This window comes from Giardia intestinalis, chromosome 3 (assembly GCF_000002435.2).
Source record: "Giardia intestinalis strain WB C6 chromosome 3, whole genome shotgun sequence".
Classification (NCBI taxonomy): domain Eukaryota; phylum Fornicata; order Diplomonadida; family Hexamitidae; genus Giardia; species Giardia duodenalis.
Window position 1 is genome coordinate 1,785,546 of NC_051858.1, and position 21,321 is coordinate 1,806,866.

A 21,321-nucleotide genomic window follows, 5' to 3' on the forward strand; every position below is an offset into this window, starting at 1 on the left:
AGTTTACTTCCCGTTTAGTGCGAGAGCGTGATCTTGACGTCAACAGCTGCAATGCCTGGGTTCTTCCCCTCCTTCTGCTCCTCGAAGACAAGAAGCGGGTTCATGTCCAGTTCTGTGATCTCAGAGAAGTCGTTGACCAGCTGGGCAAGCTTGACCATCGTATCAAGAAGCCCCTTGATGTCGCTTCGAGGCTGGCCACGCACACCGTTGAGGATCTCGTAGATCTTCGTCTTCTTGAGTTGCGCCTCTGCGTCCTCTCTGTCATACTTGTAGGCCAAATCGAACGCGACGTCCTTGATGTAATTAGCATAGATGCCACCCTGGCCAACCATGATCATGGGGCCCCATGTGGGATCGCGGTTGACACCAACAATCATCTCAGTTGTCTTTTGGTACTTGGAGAAGTCGACCATCTGCTGGATCTCGACGCCCTTAAGAACCGCACCCTTGGGTCCGTTCTTCGCGGCATTGGCCATGATCTCCTTGAACGCGGCTGTCGCCTCGGCCTCTGTCTTTATGTTGAGCTTCACACCGCCGCAGTCACTCTTGTGGATGATCTGGGGAGAGACAATCTTCATAACGACAGGGAACGTGACCTCCTTGGCGAACGTCGCAGCCTCTGCCTCGTTGGTTGCCAGCTTCGTTTTGGGCGCATTCACGCCATAGAGGGTGAAGATCTCAGACGTCTCGTGGGAGAGCAGGACCGTGCGGCCATCAGCGCGGGCGCCAGCGATGATCTTCTTGATGCGCTCGTTGTCCACCTTAAAGACTTCAACCTTCTTTTCAGCAAGGGTCTTACGATTCTTGATCTTCCTGTACTTGAGCACGGCCCCAGTCGCGTGGATTGCAGGCTCAGGGAACGGGAAGACAGGCATCTTGGCATTATTCAGAATCTTCGATGGCTCCTGCATCGTGAGACCGCCCATGAAGGCGCTGACGACCAGCCTGTCAGGATACTTGGCGTACATCCTTGTGCATAGCTCGGCAACCTCGCAAGGCTTGGTCTGCCCCTGAGGAGTGACGAGGATGACGGCGCCGGCGACGGTCTCTGGGGGCTCCTTGAAGCAGATCTCAAGCGCATCTTCGTAGCGTTTAGGCGGTGCGTCGCCAACAATGTCGACAGGGTTCTTCACAGAAGCTTCGCCGGGAAGGACCTTGGCAAGCGCCTCCTTTGTCTTGTCGGAAAGCGCTGCCATCCCAACGTGGTAAGTCTCGAAGGCATCAGTCGTGACGATTCCAGGGCCACCCGCATTTGTGACAATGACAAAGTTGTCACCCTTCGGAAGGCGGTGGGAGACGAAGAGACGGCCAAGGTCAAAAAGGTCAGACATGGTTGCCGCACGCAGGACGCCAGCCTTCTCGAAGGCAAGGTCGAATGCGATATCGTTCCCAGCCAGGGCCCCCGTGTGGGATGAGGCGGCAGCGGCACCGGCAGCCGATGTCCCGGACTTCAAGATGATGACAGGCTTCTTGTGGACGCAGGTGGGGATCTGCTCAAGGAACTTCCTGCCATCGACGATGGACTCAAGGTAAAGGAGGATGATATCGGTGTTCGGGTCCTCCGCGACCTCCATGATGAGGTCGACTTCATCCACGTCAGCCTTGTTTCCAAGGCTGATGAAGTTGGAGAAGCCGATTCCATTGGTCAGAGCCCAATCAAGGATGGAAGTGAGCATGGCACCGGACTGAGAGAGAAAAGCGATGCTGCCCTTGGACGGCTTGGCAGAAGCGAAGGTGCAGTTCAGGTTCGGGGTAACAATACCGAGGCAATTAGGTCCGACGAGACGAATCCCAGCGTCCTTGCAAATCTTGGTGAGGTCTTGCTCCATCTGCACACCTTCGCCGCCAATCTCCTTGAAGCCAGCGGTGATGACGACGAGGCTCTTAACCTTCTTCTGAGCACACTCCTTTGCCGCAGCAAGGACGGCCTTTGAGGGGATAACGACAATGACGACGTCGATGCTGTCAGGGACATCAAGCACGCTCTTATAAGTCTTGTACCCCAGGATCTCAGTGGCCGTCGGATTTATGGGATAGACCTTCCCAGTGTAGCCGGACTCCTTTATGTTTGTCACGACCGTGTTCCCGACTTTCCCGGCGTTGGGGGAGGCGCCGATGACCGCAACAGAAGCAGGGTTTGTCAAGAAGGAAAGCTTGCCCATTTTCTTATACTTTGTTGAATAATTTTGACGCATCAGAATCAATTTCCTTTTTCGGAATCATGCACTGACGATGACGGGCCCGAAAAGCCTTATTTACACATACACAGGAGATAAGTTAATAGCCTCCGAAGCTATAGCGGCCGCTTTGTGTTCCTGAGAAACCCTGCTGTGCAGGCCTCCCGGCGCTAATTGGCCTATATGCGGAGGATGGCGACTGGGAGCCGTGGGGACGATTGCTGAGCGTAGGCGTACGAGGCCCCGACTGACCAGAAAAGCTACCTCGATTTGTCATCGGGCTGGCGGCGGGGGCATATCTAGAAGGCCCCGAGACCGGTCGAGTCCCTACAGATCCTTGCTGCGTGGGCGTTCGAGACTGTACATAGTCAGAGCCCCTGGAAGACATGCTCCCACGAGGCTGGGCACTTCGGGACATTCCTGGAGAGGAGCCTGATGAGTAGCTTGAGCTCATGCGATTCGATTGAGACATCCTAGCTGATGTGTGTGCCTGTTGTTGTGCCTGGGACATCTGTGGGGTCTGCTGCTGTGAATACATATGCGGTTGGGTATGACCATACGCCTGCTGGGCCGTATGTGCCGCAGACTGCTCTCCTGCCTGTTGCGCAGCAGCAGCGGCAGCTTCTGCAGCCAACTCTTCCAGCTTCCGAGGCGGTGTCGGTGGCCGGAGCTTTGTCAAACTGCCAGACCTGACAGTAGGATCGCTAGACGTACGATTGTAGGCGCCCTGACCTGCTTGACCCATCTTCGTAAGGGCTACATTTGCAAGAAGGGGTGCTGCATTCTGCCTTCCCACTTTCTGATTTTCATAGTTAGACCCAAGTGCCTTTCCATAACTTGGATTGGCACTGCGCATGCCACCAATCCCTTGGCTCTTTTGTGTCGCCGACATCTGGGAAATGTGAACAGGTGGCATCCCCATTGTGCTTTGTGGCCTGCGTGCAGACGTTGGCCGGTCACTCTGCCGAGAGATATCGCTCCTTTCAGAGATGGACTCGTTGCGGACATCTTCGCCACGTGGAGCCACGAGGATGGCCTCAAACTCATCACGGGGCACATATATGGACGACGCATCATAGGCGCTCCGTGTCGCTGTGCCGACCTTGGCAAGAATACTAACAGGCTTTGCAACAACAGCATAGCCCTCGAGGGAACTTGTAACCGGCGCTAGGTACCCGTCTGATCGGCGTTTGTGCAGAGGGAGATCCAGGTCAAAACTAATCGCAGGAAGCAGCGATGGATCCATCCGCACGGGAATACATCTCACCTGTTGCCCCGAGCGATAGGAGGGGGTCCGGGGTCTGAAAATCAATGACGATTGTGAGCCTACTGGACGCCCATTGGCATCAAAGTTAGCATATGTGGATGGTATCTGAGCCGTCACTAGGCCGTCCCGCCAGGTTATGTGCTTCTCTGGAGCCGGAGGGACTTCTACATGAATCTGGCAGTCAGAGAGGATAGCATGGATTCCCTTCTGCCTCACTAACTCTTCTGGATTGGGTTGTGCCATGACTGCGTTGAGAAAAGTATTCCGATGCAAGATTTCCTGGTGGTTAAGCTTAAGTCCTCTGGTGCTTCCAAAAATATCCTTGAACTCTCCGTATTTTGTGCGCCGGCGATTTGCAAATTCGTGAAGCTGACGTACATAATTCTGATGAGGCTTGGAGCTGAACCTTTTTGTAGTGATGAACTGAAGGGCTCTGTGAGGCGGCCAATGGAACCTGTGTACTAAGTATCCCGCCAATAAAACAACAGACCGCGAATCACCGTTGACAGAGTGGATCAAAACACACTCGTCTTTTTCGACCGCCTCGTTGACAAAACGAACGACCTGCGTAATCGTCTCATCCCTAGAATCAAACATGGTGCTATTCCCGTCCTCGTCAAATTGATATGAAAGATATCTAATCCCCACACCCTGAAAGCAATTTGTAAAGGTGTGGCTACAGCAATTAATCACTCGCGTCACTGAATTAGTAAATACAAAGTCTCGGTCCTCCGCTGCATAGCATCCACCCACAAATATGTTATCTAAAACACGGTTGGCCATGAATAGGGGCACATCGAGCATCTCACTTGAGGCCATAATTTCTTTAAACTTTGAATTTTTATCTCGCTAATGCCCACCACAACATGCACAGAGCCGGATTTACTACCAGTGGATACTACATCTTAGAAGAACTTCGACACCGTCTTTATTGTACTAAGTTCAAATCGAATGTCTGCAAGTTCCTTCTGGATCGCGAGGAGACACGAGGCGTCGCCACCAGCTTTTCTGTCATTAGAATCACATGCAAGAGACTCCATTGTACTTTTGGCCTCGTCCCTAAACGCCTCTAAGGTGTGTCGTGTGTCATCTATCTGTTCCTGAAGGTTTAAGATGTCATCGCTGTTCGCTTCCAGAACGTCCCGCACCTTTGCTAGGGTCTGTGTGAGCTGGCGAAACTGCCGCTGAGTCTCCAAGTGCCGTGTCTCCTGTGTTTCAATGAAACTGTTAATTCCCATCTCATCAAGAACCTCTCGTACTAGGTTCTTTATGAAGGTCTTGCTCACTCCTGTGGCCTCCATGCTTGCACTTTGCTCCAGCTCGTTGGCTGGGGTCGTTGCAGACGCCGTAAGGGCTTTGCTCTCTGTGTATCTCTCGCGAGCATTGAGATTTGAGCTGTGGGTGTGCGGCCGCCTGGCCGGTGACTGGGGTCGGTAAATGTAATCTCTATGAACTGCCGCCGCCTCCGAGAGATGCGGGTTCATGCATTTGACCGTCAAAAACTTGGACATTTTTATGCCGTATCGTCTGGATGTTTACGTGCCAGAGGAAGCTGTGGAGACTGTTAAAGAGGCTCTTTTTGCAGCGGGGGCAGGGAAAATAGGCAACTATGACTGCTGTTGTTATACAACAAAAGGTGTTGGCCAGTTTAGGCCGCTTCCAGGCTCCAATCCAGCCAAGGGTAGCTTGGGTAACGTATGTGTCTGTGCCGAAGATAAGCTAGAGATGATCGTCGCTGACGGTTGTATAGACTCTGTGATAGAGGCCTTGCGAAAAGCTCACCCCTACGAGACACCGGCTTTCCAGTATTGGAAGGTCAACTCGTAGAACGGTCGAAGCAAACGAGTGAACTATGCAAACGGATAAAGAGCTCCTGACTTTATGTGGCTATTTACAAGAGGATAGGTACCCACATGGGAGTCAATCAGTAGTCATCGCCTGCGCTGAAGACCTCCGTTCCCCAACTGCCCACCATAAAAGTATGTTCAAACTGAGACGTGTGGCAGCCCGACTTGTCACTGAGTTTGGGATACGCGTTGACAACCCCGTTCTTGACGAGCGTGTCGAGAGCAAGTTGGAAGTTCTTCTCTCCCATGGACTCAAGAGTCCTGGGACTCCATGCCAAGGTGCCAAACATGGTGCGCAGCTTAGTGAAAAGCTTCTTGGACATCTCGGGCCCCTTGATGAAGGCCGGCTGGAGTGACATGGACTTCGACGAGACCATGTAGTGAGAAACAGGGTACTCATCGCTGATCATCCCGCGGCCCGTGGATGCAAACGTTTCACATGCAAATGTCTCCCCTTCAAGCATGCGGCCATACTCTTTTCCCTTTCCTCTGCAGTTTGGTATAGATTTGCCTGAATGTATCTTATACTTTCCAACCATGTGTCCAGACAGGTTGCGGACCGGTTGAAGCTTAATAGGTGCGTTCTGGTTCTTGTAATCCATCTCGTACGAGCAGATGATCTCTTCTATCTTATTTCCTAATTCAGATATGAGGACATCGGGACCTGCAAGCTTAATTGCCTCTGTTGTAGCCTCCAAGCTGGCCTGCGCCAGGGGGTCGAACATAGGATCAAAGTGAATAGTGAAGGCAGAATCGATAATATACCCATCGCAGTGAATCCCAAAGTCAACTTTGATAACATCCTTCTCAGCGATGATATGGTCATCGTGCTTGATGGGAGTATAGTGGGCAGCACAGTGGTTGTATGACAGACCAAGCGGAAAGGCCTGAGCACACCAGGCATTGTCATCTGGCTTATACGTGCAGAACTCGTCCTCAGAATGGCCGCACAAGAGGCGAATGCGGCTCTCTATGTCCTCCGCTGCGGCGTACATGCTGACTCCTACCTTGAGAACAGACCTAGCATAGGTACGAACTTGGCGGTGTATCTCGGCAGCCCTACGCATGCACTTGCGTATGTGCTCGTTATCAGCCGGTACAAAGTCTGACGACTGGGGATCGGCAGACCAAAGGAGGCGTCCCACTGGGTATGGTTTCTCCCCGAAAAAGTCATGAACCGGGAGTGTCGGAGGGGTAGTTTGCCCACAGGTGTACAGGGGGGCCTCCAAGGTGACGTTAGGAATCGGGTTGGAGTCGATGAGAGCCATCCACAAAGTAAATGACAGATGAAATAAAAGAAAAATGAAAAACCCAGTACAATTATTTTTCCACAAGACCATTACAATATGCTGTGGCCAGCTGTGACTCGTTGTGACTCACCGGTTTCGCGCACCATTGGGGTCTGTCTTCTCTTTATCTTTCTCGCAGCACAATAACAACACCAGTTCTACGGTTATGCAGACACAGACGGCCAGACCCAGCAAAAGGAGCTGCCACAAAAGATCGTTCAGGACGGGACTGACTGAGATGAGCGTTACTAGGTAAATTGAATCTATATCATTGTCGTAGTCTGGAGTGAAGGTGAGTAGCATTGTGTACGATCCCTCATCCTTTCGCAAGCGCGCCAGCCACTCTATGCACGCGGAGGCTAGGAAATTTGTGGGATCTGAGCAATAGAATTTAAAATTGGAAGGTGATAAATCTGTAACAGGAACCTTTAAACTTATTATTCTAGTCAGATTGTTCAAGCTCTTACTTTGCAGATACACGTTCACTAATAGTATCGCTTCACTCATGGATGTATCCTCTGCATTAGAATCCACTGGTAGCTGTAAGAGCTTCTGAGAGACGAAGGAGATGTGGTCGCTGGCCACATAGGCGTTGATGAAACCCCAGGCGCCCAGTTTGGTGTTGGGCACGGGATAGCGAAGGACAAGGTCTTCTCTGGTACCCCCCGTGGTGTAATTGGGGAATGTCAGTATGACCTCAGACGTTATGATGTTATTGGAAGAGATCAGCTGCGTAAGTATGTTGCATATTAAAGTGAATCTGGGTGCATCGTGGCAAATTGTGTATATAAAACTCAGTTGTGTGAGGAGCTTGAATTCTTGATAGGACGTCCACTGGAAGATTGGAATAGTTGACGAATAGTTTTTGTTGAAGATCACGACTTGAATTTCCACTAGCTGATCGTCTGGCACCCTAATATTGGAACAGTCTTCTGTCTGGAGCAGCTCAATGCTTGTGCCAATATAATATGGGGCTATGGTGGTCAAGAAGTTGATGAAGCACGCGTGCCCGCGGTCGCTGAACACTTTCTGGACAGGGAATATCATGGCACCGCCGTAAATGGAGTTCTTGAAATCTAACGTAAATACTCCATCAATCCCTGCCCTCCTAGTAACAGCAAAGATGGCTTCTCTGCAGGGAAAGATGCAGATGCTTTGGATTTCCGGCATGTTGAACGAAAACTGAGCAAGGTCAAAGTTGGTGAATAGAAACTGTGCAGTGGAGTTGACTTCCATGTAAAGGGCGATCTTTAGTAACTGCGCGCGTGTCAGTGCCGAACACATGTAGGTAGGCTTTCCATGGATGGTTAAGGCAGATGTCAGGTAGTCATATGTGACCGTCACAACATTATTTTCATAGCAGTTGCTAAAGTCCAAGGTGTTGATGGTAACGGGCCCTATTGGTATCCACGTGTAGATGTTTAGATTATATATTGCCACAGACAGGACCTCTAAGCTACTGAGCGAATGGACGCATTGGTCTATTGCATTAAGCTTATTGTTTGGCATGTTCGTAAAGCAGCTGAAGCAGATCTCGGCAGGATCTTCATAGCCGCTATAATTAAACACAGGAAAGACTCTGAAAAAAGAGTTGAAGTTGCTCGATATATTGAGCTCTGCAAAGCACCCGATATTGAGGATATTGCATTCTTGCTCTCCAGTTGCTTGAGCTAAAATGCATATGGTGCCTCTGAGGGGATTCACGTTGACAACTCGAGCAGGGTACCAGCACTCCACGTAAGAGGGCACGGAAAAGATCACGCCAGACATGTCAAAGATGACCTGGTCAAGCCCAAAGGCTTCCAGGCCTAGCAAAATTGCACAAATCCACAGTATTGATCGTTTTTAAATTGGGCATGACTAGTGGTAGCTCTAGTAAGGTCCGTCTTTTCTACACACAAGAGGGTGTACTTACCCTCACCGGGCCGTCTATCCCTGAAACGAGGGGGGTCGCTGCCCTTGCTCTTCTGCGTTATCTCCCCACCTTGCAGGGGGTCCACTTCACAGAGCGGAGCCGTGACATCTTGGAGTGCAATGAAGCCACTGGCGAAGGCTTAGATGATGTGTACATATTAACATCAGATGAGGAGAGCCTCCGTCTTCAAGACCTTGTGCAGGCGACCCTGGCAGAAGAGGTTACTCCGTGGGACAGCTTGCAACATCGACAGAGACAGAAGGCGAGCTCTCGCTATGACTGCGCGTTCAGTGTCTGTGTCCTTGTTGTAGGGTCTACCCTTCTATCAACCAGAGACAAGCAGAATCTTGTGATTAGCGACCTCAACTTGCCTGGAAAATCTGATGTAACCCCCACGGCTAAGCTCAGCTTTTACGAGGCTCTTTACATGTATCCTGCATTAGATAGTAAACATTCGGGAGACACATCTTCACGTGGGGTTCCGAAGCTCATTCTGCCGGGGTATATGCTTCTTCTCAGCGACGTCTTCTTTAGCATGAAGGTCCCACAGTTTCCCAAGTTAATGATCAGGCCTCAATCGCAAGTGTGGAACCTGAGGGAAGATCTGCCACGTGACTGGTCTCTCAGCAAGCATCGAGAAGCAACAAGGCTCTTCAGCCAACTCGGGTTTGTGCGCGCGTGCCACAGTAGTGCAGGTCAGACAACTATCCTGGGTCAGGAGATATATAACGGCTGCTTCCGAAATATGCATCTTAAGCCTCTTACATCTGAGCTTCTTGCTCGGGCGGGGGAGATCTACAAGAAGACAGTTGTTCCTATTGACGCTGAGATAGTAGACTCTAAGAGTGGAGCGATTCAACTACACACCGGCGCTGACCACGGAAACGTCCCAGTGGTTATATCTGAAGTATATCATGGCGACTCCTATCTTAGAGAAGTCACGGTAGAGATAGCACAGTTGGCACGGCGGAATGCGTGCGTGCTAGTGCTCCTAAATAGCACCTTTCAGCAGGACTTCATCGCAGTCACTAATGCCCCAAATAAGTTTCTCCTGTACATACGAGACCCGTTTGAAGAGCTGTTTGCCACAGCTTCAGAGTGTCCGCATGACAACACACTGAATACGGATGTGCCCGAACCTCTGCCCAAACGTGTTGATGAGAGTAAGCCCCTGTCAACGATTAAGGTCCATAGTGCTACAGATTGCAAGGATAACCCTCTCATAGAAGGCCCGCCTCTTGCTGCTCTCCTTCCGCCCTATGCTATTACCAGTAGAGACATTTGCTATTCAGTCACGCCAGATCCTCTAGCATCTGCGTATCTCCAAGATATCGGTGAAGTAACAGATTGCACAATAGAATTTCTTAATGTAACTTTATTATGGCAACACACAAAAGGGCATGTCTATCCCCATCACCGGTACACAAGACTCAAGGAGTCTCAGCACCTTATCTACTCCTCTAGTTCGAGTACACGCATATTAAGTACTACAACCCTTCTCACCGAGGTTACAGTGCTTAGCGACTCCACAGGCCCAGAGAAAGCTTACGTCGTCATCCCCCATGCTTTGTTTCACGAGCTTTTCCTTCAGCTTGTCCCATCGTCTGTGAGCCGGGACAACTTTGAACTGAGTGACCCCGAGACGGGTGCTGACATGCGTGACGAGCTGCCTTGTCTCTGGCCGCTGTGTGTTTTGTGTATAATCCACAGACTCAGCGTACCACGTGCCAAATTACTAATTCTACGCACTAAGTTTCCGCTGCCGCCAGATGAGGTCCCAACGAGTGCACAGCCCGGCCTCCGGTACCTTTTAGATTTAGATGCATCGAATATTAAATAGAGAGCAATAGATTTTACGAGGATTGCTGGAGATATTATTTCGCCAAAATTAAAGTAACAATAATTCTTGTTTCTTGCAGCTATCTCTTGTAAATTCTTTGCTTGAAACATTGAAGAAAGAAAATAAGTAAATCTACAGCGCCACAAAATATTCCACTGTAGATATACTTTTTACATATTTTTTAGTTTACAGGACAAAAAGAATGGCGACTGTGCAAGTGGTGATAAGTGACTTTGGGCGCAAGCTGAGTCCTGATGCGCCCATCTTCATTGATCCCTCCTCTGTTGCTATCCTTCGCGTGACGGTCCAGCCTTACGAGTTCATGCATTTGGCAGAGTTCTGTGAGGGTCGTTATCTGGAAGCACAGTGCCTCCACAATAAGCAGCTCTCTCTGAAACTTGACTTCTCTGTCATGGGAACTGCTTTGAACTGTGACATACCGGTGGGTAAGCTTTCTCCGGGCCTTTATCAGATGCGTCTCCGATACCGTGAGATTGCCGTGCATGCCTTTCAGATTGCCCCGGAGCACAACCAGTCTTTCTTTGTGACTGTGAATCCTCCTGTCAGCACAGAGGGAATCTCTATGTGTACTGTTTACAGTCATGCACTTGGGCCCATTGACAAGTGGAACGACATCCTTGGCAACATGATCGACTCCAAAGGCTTTAACATGATCCACTTCACACCTATCAATAGGTTCGGCTCCTCTGGCTCCTGCTATTCTCTGAGCTCATGGACAGAGTGGCACAAGGCCGTCGGAACAGAGCTCAAGCTTCGCGAGTTCGTCTCGGAACGGTTGAATAAGAACGGAGTTCTGGCAATGTATGATGTTGTGCTCAACCATGTTGCCCCGACATCGAGGATGATCCGCACAAACCCGAGCTACTGCTTCAATGTCGAAGACTATCCGTATCTTCTTCCTGCCGCCCTTCTGGACATGAATCTTCGAGTCATCGAGGCGTCCATCCTGCGCAATGGTTGGAATGGCTCGGGCACAGGGGTCTTTGGAGACGAGACATCTCTGACACCGGAAGTTATAAGAACATTCAGACAATCCAAGGACGCTACTGGGATACATGCTCCTGGACACGTGAAGGACGCGTACTACGATCTTCAATCTCTCCTTTCCGAGCATGAGAGAAGAGTCCTCACTCTCTATAATCTGCGCTGCTGCTACTGGGAGAGCGCTAGCGGTGAAGTTGGAATTCATCACGCGAAGGCATCTGAGTTCTGTCACACCCTCACGATGTTTGTCGGCAACGTTTTCGACCAGCTGCACCTTTATGAGTACGAGCTCCTTGATACCGACAGCGTCGTGTCATCGTTTTTGGACATGATTGGGCATCTCCGAGAGAGCGAGATTCACAGTTTTGTAGAATTCTGCTACTCCACGGTTGTAGATCAATATGAAAAGTATACGATTGTCGGACGTGAAAGGTGTGCCAGTACATTACGCATGGATAGAATTTTCCGGGCCATAGGGACCGCAAACAAGAATCTTTGGGAGCCTGTTGCGGTTGGGAGCTGCACGGATAGTCTTGTGAGCTCGAAGATAGCCGATAGCTTTTCCAGCAAGTCCACGGCGATCTCTCAGATTAAAAGCGTTCTTGACGATGACTCTGAAGGCAAGGCCATGACGGGAGATGAGCTCCAAGCCAAGTTACACCAGGTCACAGAGGCTATCAGGGACATCTGTAGAACTATCAATGAAAGAGTCTACGTCCGCAGTAGGGAGGATCGCCAAGCAATTCTTTCGGCTATTGGTGGAGGCGTTTGGTACAGGTTGTTTGTAGACGTGAAGCCGGCGTTCCAGGCCCTCTGCTTCAGTGACAGGCCGCGATTCAATATTTTCTTACATGGTTTCCAGCCTGTTCTTTCTCACCTAGACGACAAGCTCTCCTCTGATGACATACTAAAGTGTCTCGAGATGAATCCAACGGAGACCCTTAAGCAAATGGAGTCGGGTAAGGTACTCTGTATGGCATGTAATGGCTGGGTTATGGGGGCCGCCTATGACTTTACGATGCGCGAACACCGTGCTTACCTCCGTTGTAGCGTAATCACCTGGGGAGACTGCATAAAGCTGGCGTATTATCTCCCTGATGGGTCTCGAAATAAGCCCCTTTGGACCGCTGCTCTTGTCTACATTGAACGCTGTGCTAGCATCTTCAACTCTATCCGCATAGATAATGCACACTCCACAGACAAGACTCTTCTCCGACATCTTCTCTCGGCAGCTCGCCGTGTCAATCAAGATATATACATCATGCTAGAATGCTTCCTAGGCAGCGCTGATGCAGATGCGAGCTTCCTTCAGGAGGTGGGAGCAAACTCCCTTGTTCATGAGCTCATCAACGTGACCAGCATAGGTGAGCTTTGTGGTACTGTTGTCTTTGGAGGCGAGCCTGTTGGGCAGGTTAAGGATAACTTTTCGCTCTGTGTTCCTGCACTGATGTTCGATGTTACTCATGATAACAATCCTCCAGGAGCTGAGGTCTCATATCACCAGCGAGAAAATCTGCTTGTTCTGGCAGCTATTGCGTGCAGCAACTGCAGGGGCGGGATGGCCACAACGTTTCTTATGGGCATAGGGTATCCAGAAAAGATTGAGGTCACGAATCCAAGCGACTACAATACGCTTTGTAAGGATGGAAGGATTGAGATGAACAAGGGCCTTGGACTTATCCATGCACGCACTCTCCTGTCTAGGTTGCACGTTGAGCTGCTAAGGAATAAGTATACACAAGTCTATGCTCACTGCCACTACGACAAGCTCATGACTGTCGAGCGCATGAACCCCACGACAGGCGAGTCATATATCTTTGTCCTTCGTCCAGCCTTTAAGTATAACTGTGCAGAGTGGATAGGGGTCATTGATATTGAGTTTCTCGGAAGTTATGTGCGTCCGTACATGTGTTATCGTCCAGATGGATACTACAGGACAATAGACGACCTCCAGCCAGACAGGGTCCCGTTCGCGATCAGCTCTGAAGAGAATCGATTTGTGTTGAGCTTCAATGACAGCAACTTCCCCAAGGGCAGCGTCCTCATTTTCCGCAAGAACTCTGCGCGAGAGTATTCAGAGATTATGAGCCTCGCCGTATCCGACGCCAGTGTTCAAACGTTTAAGAATAGCTTTATGAGGATTCCTCCATTCCATCAGAAATGGTTCCTTTGTCAGGTTTGTGAAGACGAGGGCGATTATGTGCAGCAGGGGCCATATGTGTTTGCCAACGACCGCGGGTATCTCCTTCCCAGTTATAGCGGCTTTGATGGAATACGGGACTCCTTGTATGTCTCTGATGTTTCTGGCCCAGTTGCGGCGAACATTCGCTACGGCGACTGGCTCCTCGACTACATATGTGACAGGGACCAAAAGTACTACGAGAGATTCTGTGCCAACGATGTGGACACCAGTGATGAGACTCGAGAAGCTGTGAGCTCGGTGCTGATGGCTCTCCACCGCTATGTCCGAATGATTAAGCGTATTCCAACCTCCTTGAGACCTAGATGCCTACGCCATGTCTATGCCGTGTTCGACGAAGCCATAAATACAGCCATTCTAGTGAAAGAAGGCTTCATTGCGCCATCCGCAATAAACACCGTCGCCAAGCTTACTGACCTCCAGCTTGTCTTTTGCCATATGTACAGGGCGTCGTTATCCTTTATTGGCTTCGAGCCCTCGCACAGCAACGTTGACCTGAAGTATGCAAATGTTGTCCTGAGTCTCCTCGAGCAAATGGACACCTTTGCCAATGATGGCTTGCTGAATACGCTTCGTGAGGATCTCTACAACGAGGATTCTCGTCTGAACAATGTCTCTCTCTGCGCTGGATACCCGCACTTCTTCCGTGGAATGTTTCGCTCGTGGGGCCGTGATATCGCACTTTCGGTGACTGGGGTATGCACCATCCATAAGTCACGCCAAGCAATAGCGAGGCAGATCATTGTCACAAGCTTCTCGCTCCTGCGCCACGGGCTGCTACCAAATCTGCAGGACAGTGGCAGAAGGCCGCGCTACAACGCACGCGACGCAGTCTGGTTTATGCTGTCTGCGCTTCTAGACTACATTCGATACACCGGCGACGAGTCCATCCTCGACCAGGCTGTTGTACGCTTCTACCCCAGTGATAGGCAGGAAGACTACGAGCTAGCTGATGGGTTCTATGTACTGAAGGACCTTGTCTCTGGGAACGAAACAGCCCTCTGCAGCCGTTACATAGCTACAATAAGGGAGCTTGTAATAGAGATTCTCTCACGTCACCACGAGGGTATCCACTTCAGGGAGTGGAACGCTGGTTATCAGATTGATGAGCACATGCGTGACGAGGGCTTCAACATTGATATCGTTGTAGATGATGTCTATGGTCTCGTGTCCGGAGGAAATGCAAGCAACTGTGGAACGTGGATGGACAAGATGGGGTCCTGTGATTGGGTCAACCGTGGTGTTCCAGGAAGCAGCAGGCACGGTGCCAATATCGAAATTAATCTGTGCTGCCTGGGTGTTTTGGACTTTATATGTAAAAAGGGCAAGGCATTCATGCCTTCTGCTAAATGCACTGGCCATATCTCGTTTGAGGAGATAGAAGAATGGAGGAACAAGCTCAGCAGGACCATCGAAGATGCTGATGGGATCACCGCAACGCTTTCGACAAATCCCGGTACTGTCATATCCAGTGGAAACGACGCACTTATCCGCACCATTCACAGGCAGAGTAAGTCTAGGATGCTTCGTGACACCATCACTCCAGACTTTCTTCAGGCTTTTAAGGACTGTAAGAATGATAAGAGCAAGATGAAGTGGAGGCGCGTGGACCCACAGAATACATACTTCAGGCCAAACTACTTCATTGGCCTTTCATTCTTGAAGGACAACGAGTCTCTACTGACCAGCTTGAAAACGGAGGTGTCGGATGGCTTACATGAGCTCCATAATGGCGTCATGGAGGATCGCTATATCATCCACGCCCGCCGTCATCTCAAGGTCACGCATGCTGAGAGACAGTATGGCAAGCCACGTGACGTGGTGCCTTGGTACATGATTGGTATGAGAACAGTGCACCACCTGGACCTGGCCTTCCGCGCCTACTATGATCTTCATGACTCGTCATCATTTGAAACGGCCGGAGGCATGTCGTATCACAACGGCCCTGCATGGACTCATGTCTATGCCCGCGCAATCACGTCGGCTATCCTTTCTGGGTATCATGAGCCTGAGAGGTTATTTATTAACCTGGTATCCTTCCTGAATAACCACTCTAACGTCAATGGCAGCTTTAAGTCAATCCCGGAGCTTCAGCAGGGCGATGGCAGCTTTTGCTATGCCTCGTGCACCTCACAGGCGTGGGCTGTAGGAGGGTTTGCGGAAGCCCTGGCTCTGCTCTTAAAGCGCGAGTGACATTCTTGTAAATACCTTCTTTTGATTAGAAGCCTTGCGCTTGTTGTCTGCACGTCCAAGACCGGACATGGGCTCCAAAAGTTCATCTTAGTCAGATCTCTTTGGTCTCGCAGTATGTGTATTATGATACCGTTCTAATAGAGAGACGACTCCAACTAGGAGGCAGATGGGACGGATTTAAGTGACGAAGAAAAAACATGTCGGCTCAAGATGTATGCGACGATGTTCCCGACTCCTGGTCTCTCCACCCCCTCGTCATCCAGCACGTGCCCAGTGAAGAAGACAAGCGCCGGTGTCCCGCTTTGGTGGGCGTCGAAGACATTCTCTATGGGGACGGGCCTGCTTGTGTTCAGACCACCTACAGGACTCAGGGAAACAATGCAATAGAGTTAGCAAAGGGAGCAAAGACGGACGAGGAACGTCGTGAAAAACTAGATTTGGCACTGCGATTCTATGATGGAGCTCTGGAGGTTGACTTAACTTCAGACATCGAAAATGGTGTCATTACGCAGAAAGAGGCCGATGAGCGTGCAGCAGCGTTACTCTCCAACAAGGCAGAGGCTCTACGCCTACTCGGACATCTCTCTGAAGCATACAAGGCGGCAACCCTGGCGCTTGCTCGTGATAAAGAGTGCTGGAAGGCATATCTACGACGGGCCCGCATATGTGAAGAGCTGGATGATATTGCAAGGGCAGTCAACAACTACAAGAGGGCCTACGATACGTCTTTTAGGGCGGATGTACTGCGATTATTGCAAAAGACACGCGACATCTATACAAAGAAGGCGCTGGAATATGCTGCTATTGCTGCATATTACCAGCAGCATGACCCGAGGACAGCTGGGCGCGTTGGATTAGTGCTTCCCTTTTGCAACCTAAAGAATACACTCTCAGACGCTATCGCCAATGCAAAAGTTTTACACGTGGTTTACCCAGAGTTTGGGTCTATAGAGAGGATAGAGTCATTTGATTACACCACTCCTCTCGCTATCTACCTAGACATCCTCTATGGAACCCCTCGTGGAAACCAAGAGTTCGACACCAATTACAAGGCGGGTGAAGTAATCTTACTGTACGGAATTGGTTGGTGTGACATAATAGGGGCATCTGGGCACATAGAGAGCTTCAGCTCGATGTCTGCAACCTTTGTGGAGGCGGATCCTAGCTTCACCTTTGGCCAGTTACTCGACAAAGGATGCACAATACCTCTCGTGCCAACACTCTTCGCCGTTAGCAAAAACATAAAACCCTTATTCTTGAAATCATATTGCGGAACACAAGATTCTATAAGCTGATAGAAGAAACCTAAAATCCAAAATTTAAAACATTTTAAATATTTAAAATCCCGGCATAAAAGTTATTTCTCCCAAAAAAGGCACTCGGCTGTCATGGACCTACCTGACATTCAGCTGCGGGAAGACGTCTACGACATCTCTCAGAATAATCAGAATGACGGGAACCTCTTCCAGAACGGTGCCCTGGCCCCTTCGAATTCACTCTTGGCGACGTCCTTGGAGTCGCTTTCCTTCCAGCTGGCCCGCCAAAAACAGGTTGCAGGCGGTCAGGTACCGGACTTTGACGTGCTCGCCACGCGTCTTACCGAGTTGGCAACCTTCGCAGCTTCAGATGTTGTTGATTTAAAGTCCTACGTTGAGGTCATAAACAGCAACGCATCCGTGGCTGTAAAGATAAACGCTTACTACTTGGCGTCTATGAAGGCGTGCGCGCATTCCCAGCGTAACTATCGTATGACGTTGGCCTCTTTACGCGAGGATCTTGTTAGAACTTGTGCAGAGGTAGACCCCGCCTTTTGGGTGACCTACTTCTCTAAGGTAACCTTCCCGATAAAGCTGACGGAGAATGATAAGAAGCATCTGATGATGGTAGACAATGCCTTTGTCGAGTATGTGGAGGCCGATTACGAGGAGCTTGGTGCGGTTCTGCTCAAAGAGGAGACGTGCACTGCCCCGGTCTCCCAGGCCCACCTCCCGGGCTTCCGCATCAACTTCCAGTTTAAGGACAGGTCCGTCATTTCTAGTACGTGTCGCTACCAACTAGACTCGACTATTAGCTTAGTCGTAGAGCGCAATGTGGCAGGGCCAGATGCCCTAGGGGTCCTTAATTCCCTGGGCACTAACTACTACGGCCTCTTTTCTATCTTCTGCCCGCCCTCGTCTGCAGACCTAGACCCTAATAATGGCAACGTTAGCGCCCACCAGATCGCGCTGACTCGGGCAAAGAAGATCGTTGAGACGGCTGTTATCTTAAAGGCGGCCCTTACCGACCATGTCTAGTTGCGAGGCGAGTAAACGAAATTTGATGGCCACAAAAGCATAAAATCTGGAAAAATCTAAAAATATAAGGTGCAAGAGAGTCGATGGAGTATCAGGACATTAGTTTAGATCAGCCGGATCCCGTTCCAAGTTTCCATCTTTGCATTGATGGGATTACCCGGCACATGCAGGCCTATGAGTCCTCTCTGTTTGCACTTGAAGCAGAAAACCGCATTCTTAGGGAGCGCGTCACGTACCTCACCCAACAACTGGAAAGCGCTAAGCAACAGCTAATCCACGGGTCTCAAGGCGTGACACTAAAGAACCGTACGTCCCTTGTCACCGATACGCAAACTACTCTTGCTAATCTAGGTAATCTAAAGAGCGCATACTCTAACGTTATCCCTGCCCCGCCTGATGACCAAGCCAAGATACGTTCAGCTAGCAGCGATACGGCGACGCAGCTTCGCGTCTCTCCTGGAAAGCGGCTTCCATCCAAGCAGCTGACGCATCTCCGAACGCTCCAGATGCACTCGCGCGCGGTCTCTGCCGTTACCTGGGTTCAGGATTTCTTCATAACGGCGTCTCGCGACGCCTCGTGCCGCGTCTGGTATGTTCCCAAGGAGCAATCCGACTCTTCTAGGCCTGGGCCGCTTATGACATATCGGACGGCAGCCCCTCTGACCTCGGCGCGGTGCATTTCCAATCGCTACCTGATGCTTTCCAACACATCCTCCGAGGTCATCGTACACAGCGTCTCAGCGCCTGCAATCGCATCCCTCGGTGTATATGCAAACGTGGAGAGCATGAACAGCACACTCATCAGGACAGAGACAGACGAGAAGTCCCTCAGCTTTAAGTCTCCTGTGTGGTCCATAGTCGAGCTAGACGGCCACGCCGTGTGTGTAGGGGCGGGATTTGCTGCACTTGTCGAGTTCAACGGAGAAAAATGTGCTATTACGAAGACCATCAGACTTTTAGATCCGTTCTGTCCCAAGAACGACGAGCCAATGCTCTGTAGCTTTGTGACACGCGTGGGAGGAACCATAATTGCCACTATTCGTGAGAGGTATATTAAGGCTGACGATTTACAGCCGCCAGGCTTCATTCCAGACCCGGCAGATGTCGTAAATTATCGCCGATCTGGAATGCGTCTTGTCAAGATCAATCCAGAGGCGCTATCCAATAACGCCACAGTCGTTACATTTACCACGCAGAGTATGCAATGCATACAGGTAACAGGCTTGGCACCCATATTTAATACGCACGTAATAGTTTCCACGACAACTCCAGACACGAAACTTTTATCATACAGAGTTGACGATCACTCTTCCGGAGCAATAAAAGTGATATCAGCCACAGAATGCAATGACAGTGACATTTTTACTGCCATTTCAACGTGTGATGGATACGTGGTAACGGCAGTGAATGCAGCGATCAACGCACATCCACGCATCTACATCTTCCAGGCACACCTTCCACAAAATAGAGACGCCCCCATCGAGCTCAAGCGTGTAGATACCGCCGTTCTTGATTCTGTGTACGGGTCAATTACCGCCATAGGCACACGCAGGGTGGAGGATGGGATCGTTGTAGTGCTGTGCGGGTGTGACGGGGATATTCATGTGAAGTGCTACGGGATTTAAATTTAATGCTGCTTCAGAGTTAATTCAGAGCCTGTGAACATTAGTTGGCAGAGATTGACTACAGCCTCGACTTTGCCTCCATAACCTCCTTTCTGAACCTCTTATCAGTTATGTACTCGTTTAGGACCCTGTTGATTGTGCGCATATAAAAGCGCTGTTGCGCTATTTGCAAGGTGTAAACAAACAGGACCAGGACAGCTATTGCTACAAGCAGAAGCACAATCATCGCTATGATAAATGTCTTGTTACTGTAATGAAACGTAACAGCTATGGTATCGCGGACAAGGTTGGAGCCGTTGCGACGCTTTATGAGTAGATAGTTGTCGGGCTTTGGCAAAATGCCGTCAGTAGATGTAAGGCCTATATACTTGCAATCTCGTGTGTTAAGATCTGCAAAATCCAAAGCTATATACAGGTCTAGGAGCACGTCCCTGTACTTGTGAGTCGTTTGTAGATAGATCTTGTAATTACAGCCCATGGTGTTGTCACAATAGAAGATTGGACGAAGATCGACGGTCGTTCTATTTTCTAATATGTACTGCAGCGTGAGGCACGTCTCAAATTTCATTGGAAGGACTGGCGTGCTATCATCAGTTATAGGCTCCTCGAAGTTGTTTGTGCGGAGAATGCAAATCTTTTCTGAAAAGGGGAAGTGTCTGCTTACCAATGCGTTTGCGTAAAGATTGACAGAGGCAGGCATCCCGTTGCCTGCAAGGGAAAAGTTCACCGAGGTCGCTGTGGAGGAAAATGATAGTAGATAGGAGAGTGAACGATGCTCCGTGGTCCCATCAAGGTTCGTTATTGGCCCAGGGCGCTGGATACAGTGGTATACATCGACAGACCCTAAGCCGGTAAACTTACCATAAACTATGGAGATGTATTCTGGGCTTGGGAGCTTTTTAATGCTAAGAAGCTTGCCGGCGTCAAACACATAGTCGGAGTTGGGAAGCATGGTGCATGCTTCAAAACTCTTGATGAACCTACGATAGAGATAGAAGCCCATTAACCAACAGATAACTGTAAGTATGACAAACCCGACGAGGTAGAGAAGTGAAACATATGCAGCGATCTGGCCTCTCCACGATTTCGAGTACTCTAGCTTGCAGTTCATGATCAACTCATTGAAAATTGAGTGATTCTCTGGCAGAACAGTGTACCTTTTTGCTATTTCTCTTAGACGCTGATCGTAGAAATATTGCCATCGACAATACATGCTTCTGAAAGGCGGCAAGTTGTCCAGCGAAACGTTGCCTTCATTCTTGCAGTCAACGTTAGAATCAGCAGCGCTATATTCACTGGACTCGCTAGTGGAGCTAATAATGCTGGTGACGCTCTCTAGACTCTTGTGAGTGGTGCTTGATAGCCCTCTTTTTTCTGTTTTGGCAGTGGCCGTTGATGCTGCTGTTAGTGCCGTGCTGTTGGAGTGGGGATCGGTGATGGTATCTGTCTGCGTGCTGTACATATGCGTATTAAAAAGAGCCATCTCTTCTTGTTGTGGGACGTAAGTTCCTGCTATTTGCTTGGACAAGAATCCGGGCCGTTTAGATCGATGTTTGGTGGGTGCGTTTGGGTTTGGGCTTGGTAGTTTGGATACTGGGCTGGCCTTTCTTTTACCTCTTTTTGAAGAAGCACTCTGTAAACCAGGATTGTCACGCATTAAGGAGCAAAC

At 49.9% G+C, this 21,321-nt stretch overlaps 12 protein-coding genes across 12 annotated transcripts; 6 read left to right on the plus strand and 6 right to left on the minus strand.

The window, feature by feature from the left end:
- Positions 1-14: 14 nt before the first annotated feature.
- On the minus strand, positions 15-2,162 carry GL50803_0013608 (Acetyl-CoA synthetase; the record flags this gene model as incomplete). Its single annotated transcript, XM_001705692.2, has 1 exon — positions 15-2,162. One exon carries the CDS (start codon positions 2,160-2,162, stop codon positions 15-17), a length of 2,148 nt encoding a protein of 715 aa, XP_001705744.2.
- A 115-nt stretch (positions 2,163-2,277) lies between these two features.
- On the minus strand, positions 2,278-4,263 carry GL50803_004357 (putative Phosphatase; the record flags this gene model as incomplete). Its single annotated transcript, XM_001705691.1, has 1 exon — positions 2,278-4,263. One exon carries the CDS (start codon positions 4,261-4,263, stop codon positions 2,278-2,280), a length of 1,986 nt encoding a protein of 661 aa, XP_001705743.1.
- Positions 4,264-4,349: 86 nt separating this feature from the next.
- Positions 4,350-4,955, minus strand: GL50803_004356 (uncharacterized protein; the record flags this gene model as incomplete). Its single annotated transcript, XM_001705690.1, has 1 exon — positions 4,350-4,955. One exon carries the CDS (start codon positions 4,953-4,955, stop codon positions 4,350-4,352), a length of 606 nt encoding a protein of 201 aa, XP_001705742.1.
- Positions 4,956-4,959: 4 nt separating this feature from the next.
- GL50803_004355 (uncharacterized protein) lies at positions 4,960-5,271 on the plus strand (the record flags this gene model as incomplete). The annotated part of the gene is made up of 1 exon (XM_001705689.2): positions 4,960-5,271. The coding sequence occupies one exon, from the start codon at positions 4,960-4,962 to the stop codon at positions 5,269-5,271; it is 312 nt and encodes a 103-aa protein (XP_001705741.2).
- Positions 5,272-5,368: 97 nt separating this feature from the next.
- On the minus strand, positions 5,369-6,559 carry GL50803_0086600 (Methionine aminopeptidase; the record flags this gene model as incomplete). The annotated part of the gene is made up of 1 exon (XM_001705686.2): positions 5,369-6,559. The coding sequence occupies one exon, from the start codon at positions 6,557-6,559 to the stop codon at positions 5,369-5,371; it is 1,191 nt and encodes a 396-aa protein (XP_001705738.2).
- A 108-nt stretch (positions 6,560-6,667) lies between these two features.
- Positions 6,668-8,350, minus strand: GL50803_0012989 (uncharacterized protein; the record flags this gene model as incomplete). The annotated part of the gene is made up of 1 exon (XM_001705685.1): positions 6,668-8,350. One exon carries the CDS (start codon positions 8,348-8,350, stop codon positions 6,668-6,670), a length of 1,683 nt encoding a protein of 560 aa, XP_001705737.1.
- An 86-nt stretch (positions 8,351-8,436) lies between these two features.
- Positions 8,437-10,335, plus strand: GL50803_0016925 (uncharacterized protein; the record flags this gene model as incomplete). Its single annotated transcript, XM_001705684.1, has 1 exon — positions 8,437-10,335. One exon carries the CDS (start codon positions 8,437-8,439, stop codon positions 10,333-10,335), a length of 1,899 nt encoding a protein of 632 aa, XP_001705736.1.
- A 202-nt stretch (positions 10,336-10,537) lies between these two features.
- On the plus strand, positions 10,538-15,733 carry GL50803_0010885 (Amylo-alpha-1,6-glucosidase; the record flags this gene model as incomplete). Its single annotated transcript, XM_001705681.1, has 1 exon — positions 10,538-15,733. The coding sequence occupies one exon, from the start codon at positions 10,538-10,540 to the stop codon at positions 15,731-15,733; it is 5,196 nt and encodes a 1,731-aa protein (XP_001705733.1).
- Positions 15,734-15,930: 197 nt separating this feature from the next.
- Positions 15,931-17,028, plus strand: GL50803_0010883 (uncharacterized protein; the record flags this gene model as incomplete). Its single annotated transcript, XM_001705680.1, has 1 exon — positions 15,931-17,028. One exon carries the CDS (start codon positions 15,931-15,933, stop codon positions 17,026-17,028), a length of 1,098 nt encoding a protein of 365 aa, XP_001705732.1.
- A 93-nt stretch (positions 17,029-17,121) lies between these two features.
- Positions 17,122-18,027, plus strand: GL50803_0010882 (uncharacterized protein; the record flags this gene model as incomplete). Its single annotated transcript, XM_001705679.1, has 1 exon — positions 17,122-18,027. The coding sequence occupies one exon, from the start codon at positions 17,122-17,124 to the stop codon at positions 18,025-18,027; it is 906 nt and encodes a 301-aa protein (XP_001705731.1).
- Positions 18,028-18,110: 83 nt separating this feature from the next.
- Positions 18,111-19,652, plus strand: GL50803_0010881 (WD40 repeat protein; the record flags this gene model as incomplete). The annotated part of the gene is made up of 1 exon (XM_001705678.1): positions 18,111-19,652. The coding sequence occupies one exon, from the start codon at positions 18,111-18,113 to the stop codon at positions 19,650-19,652; it is 1,542 nt and encodes a 513-aa protein (XP_001705730.1).
- Positions 19,653-19,710: 58 nt separating this feature from the next.
- Positions 19,711-21,309, minus strand: GL50803_0010880 (uncharacterized protein; the record flags this gene model as incomplete). Its single annotated transcript, XM_001705677.1, has 1 exon — positions 19,711-21,309. One exon carries the CDS (start codon positions 21,307-21,309, stop codon positions 19,711-19,713), a length of 1,599 nt encoding a protein of 532 aa, XP_001705729.1.
- Between the last annotated feature and the right edge of the window lie 12 nt (positions 21,310-21,321).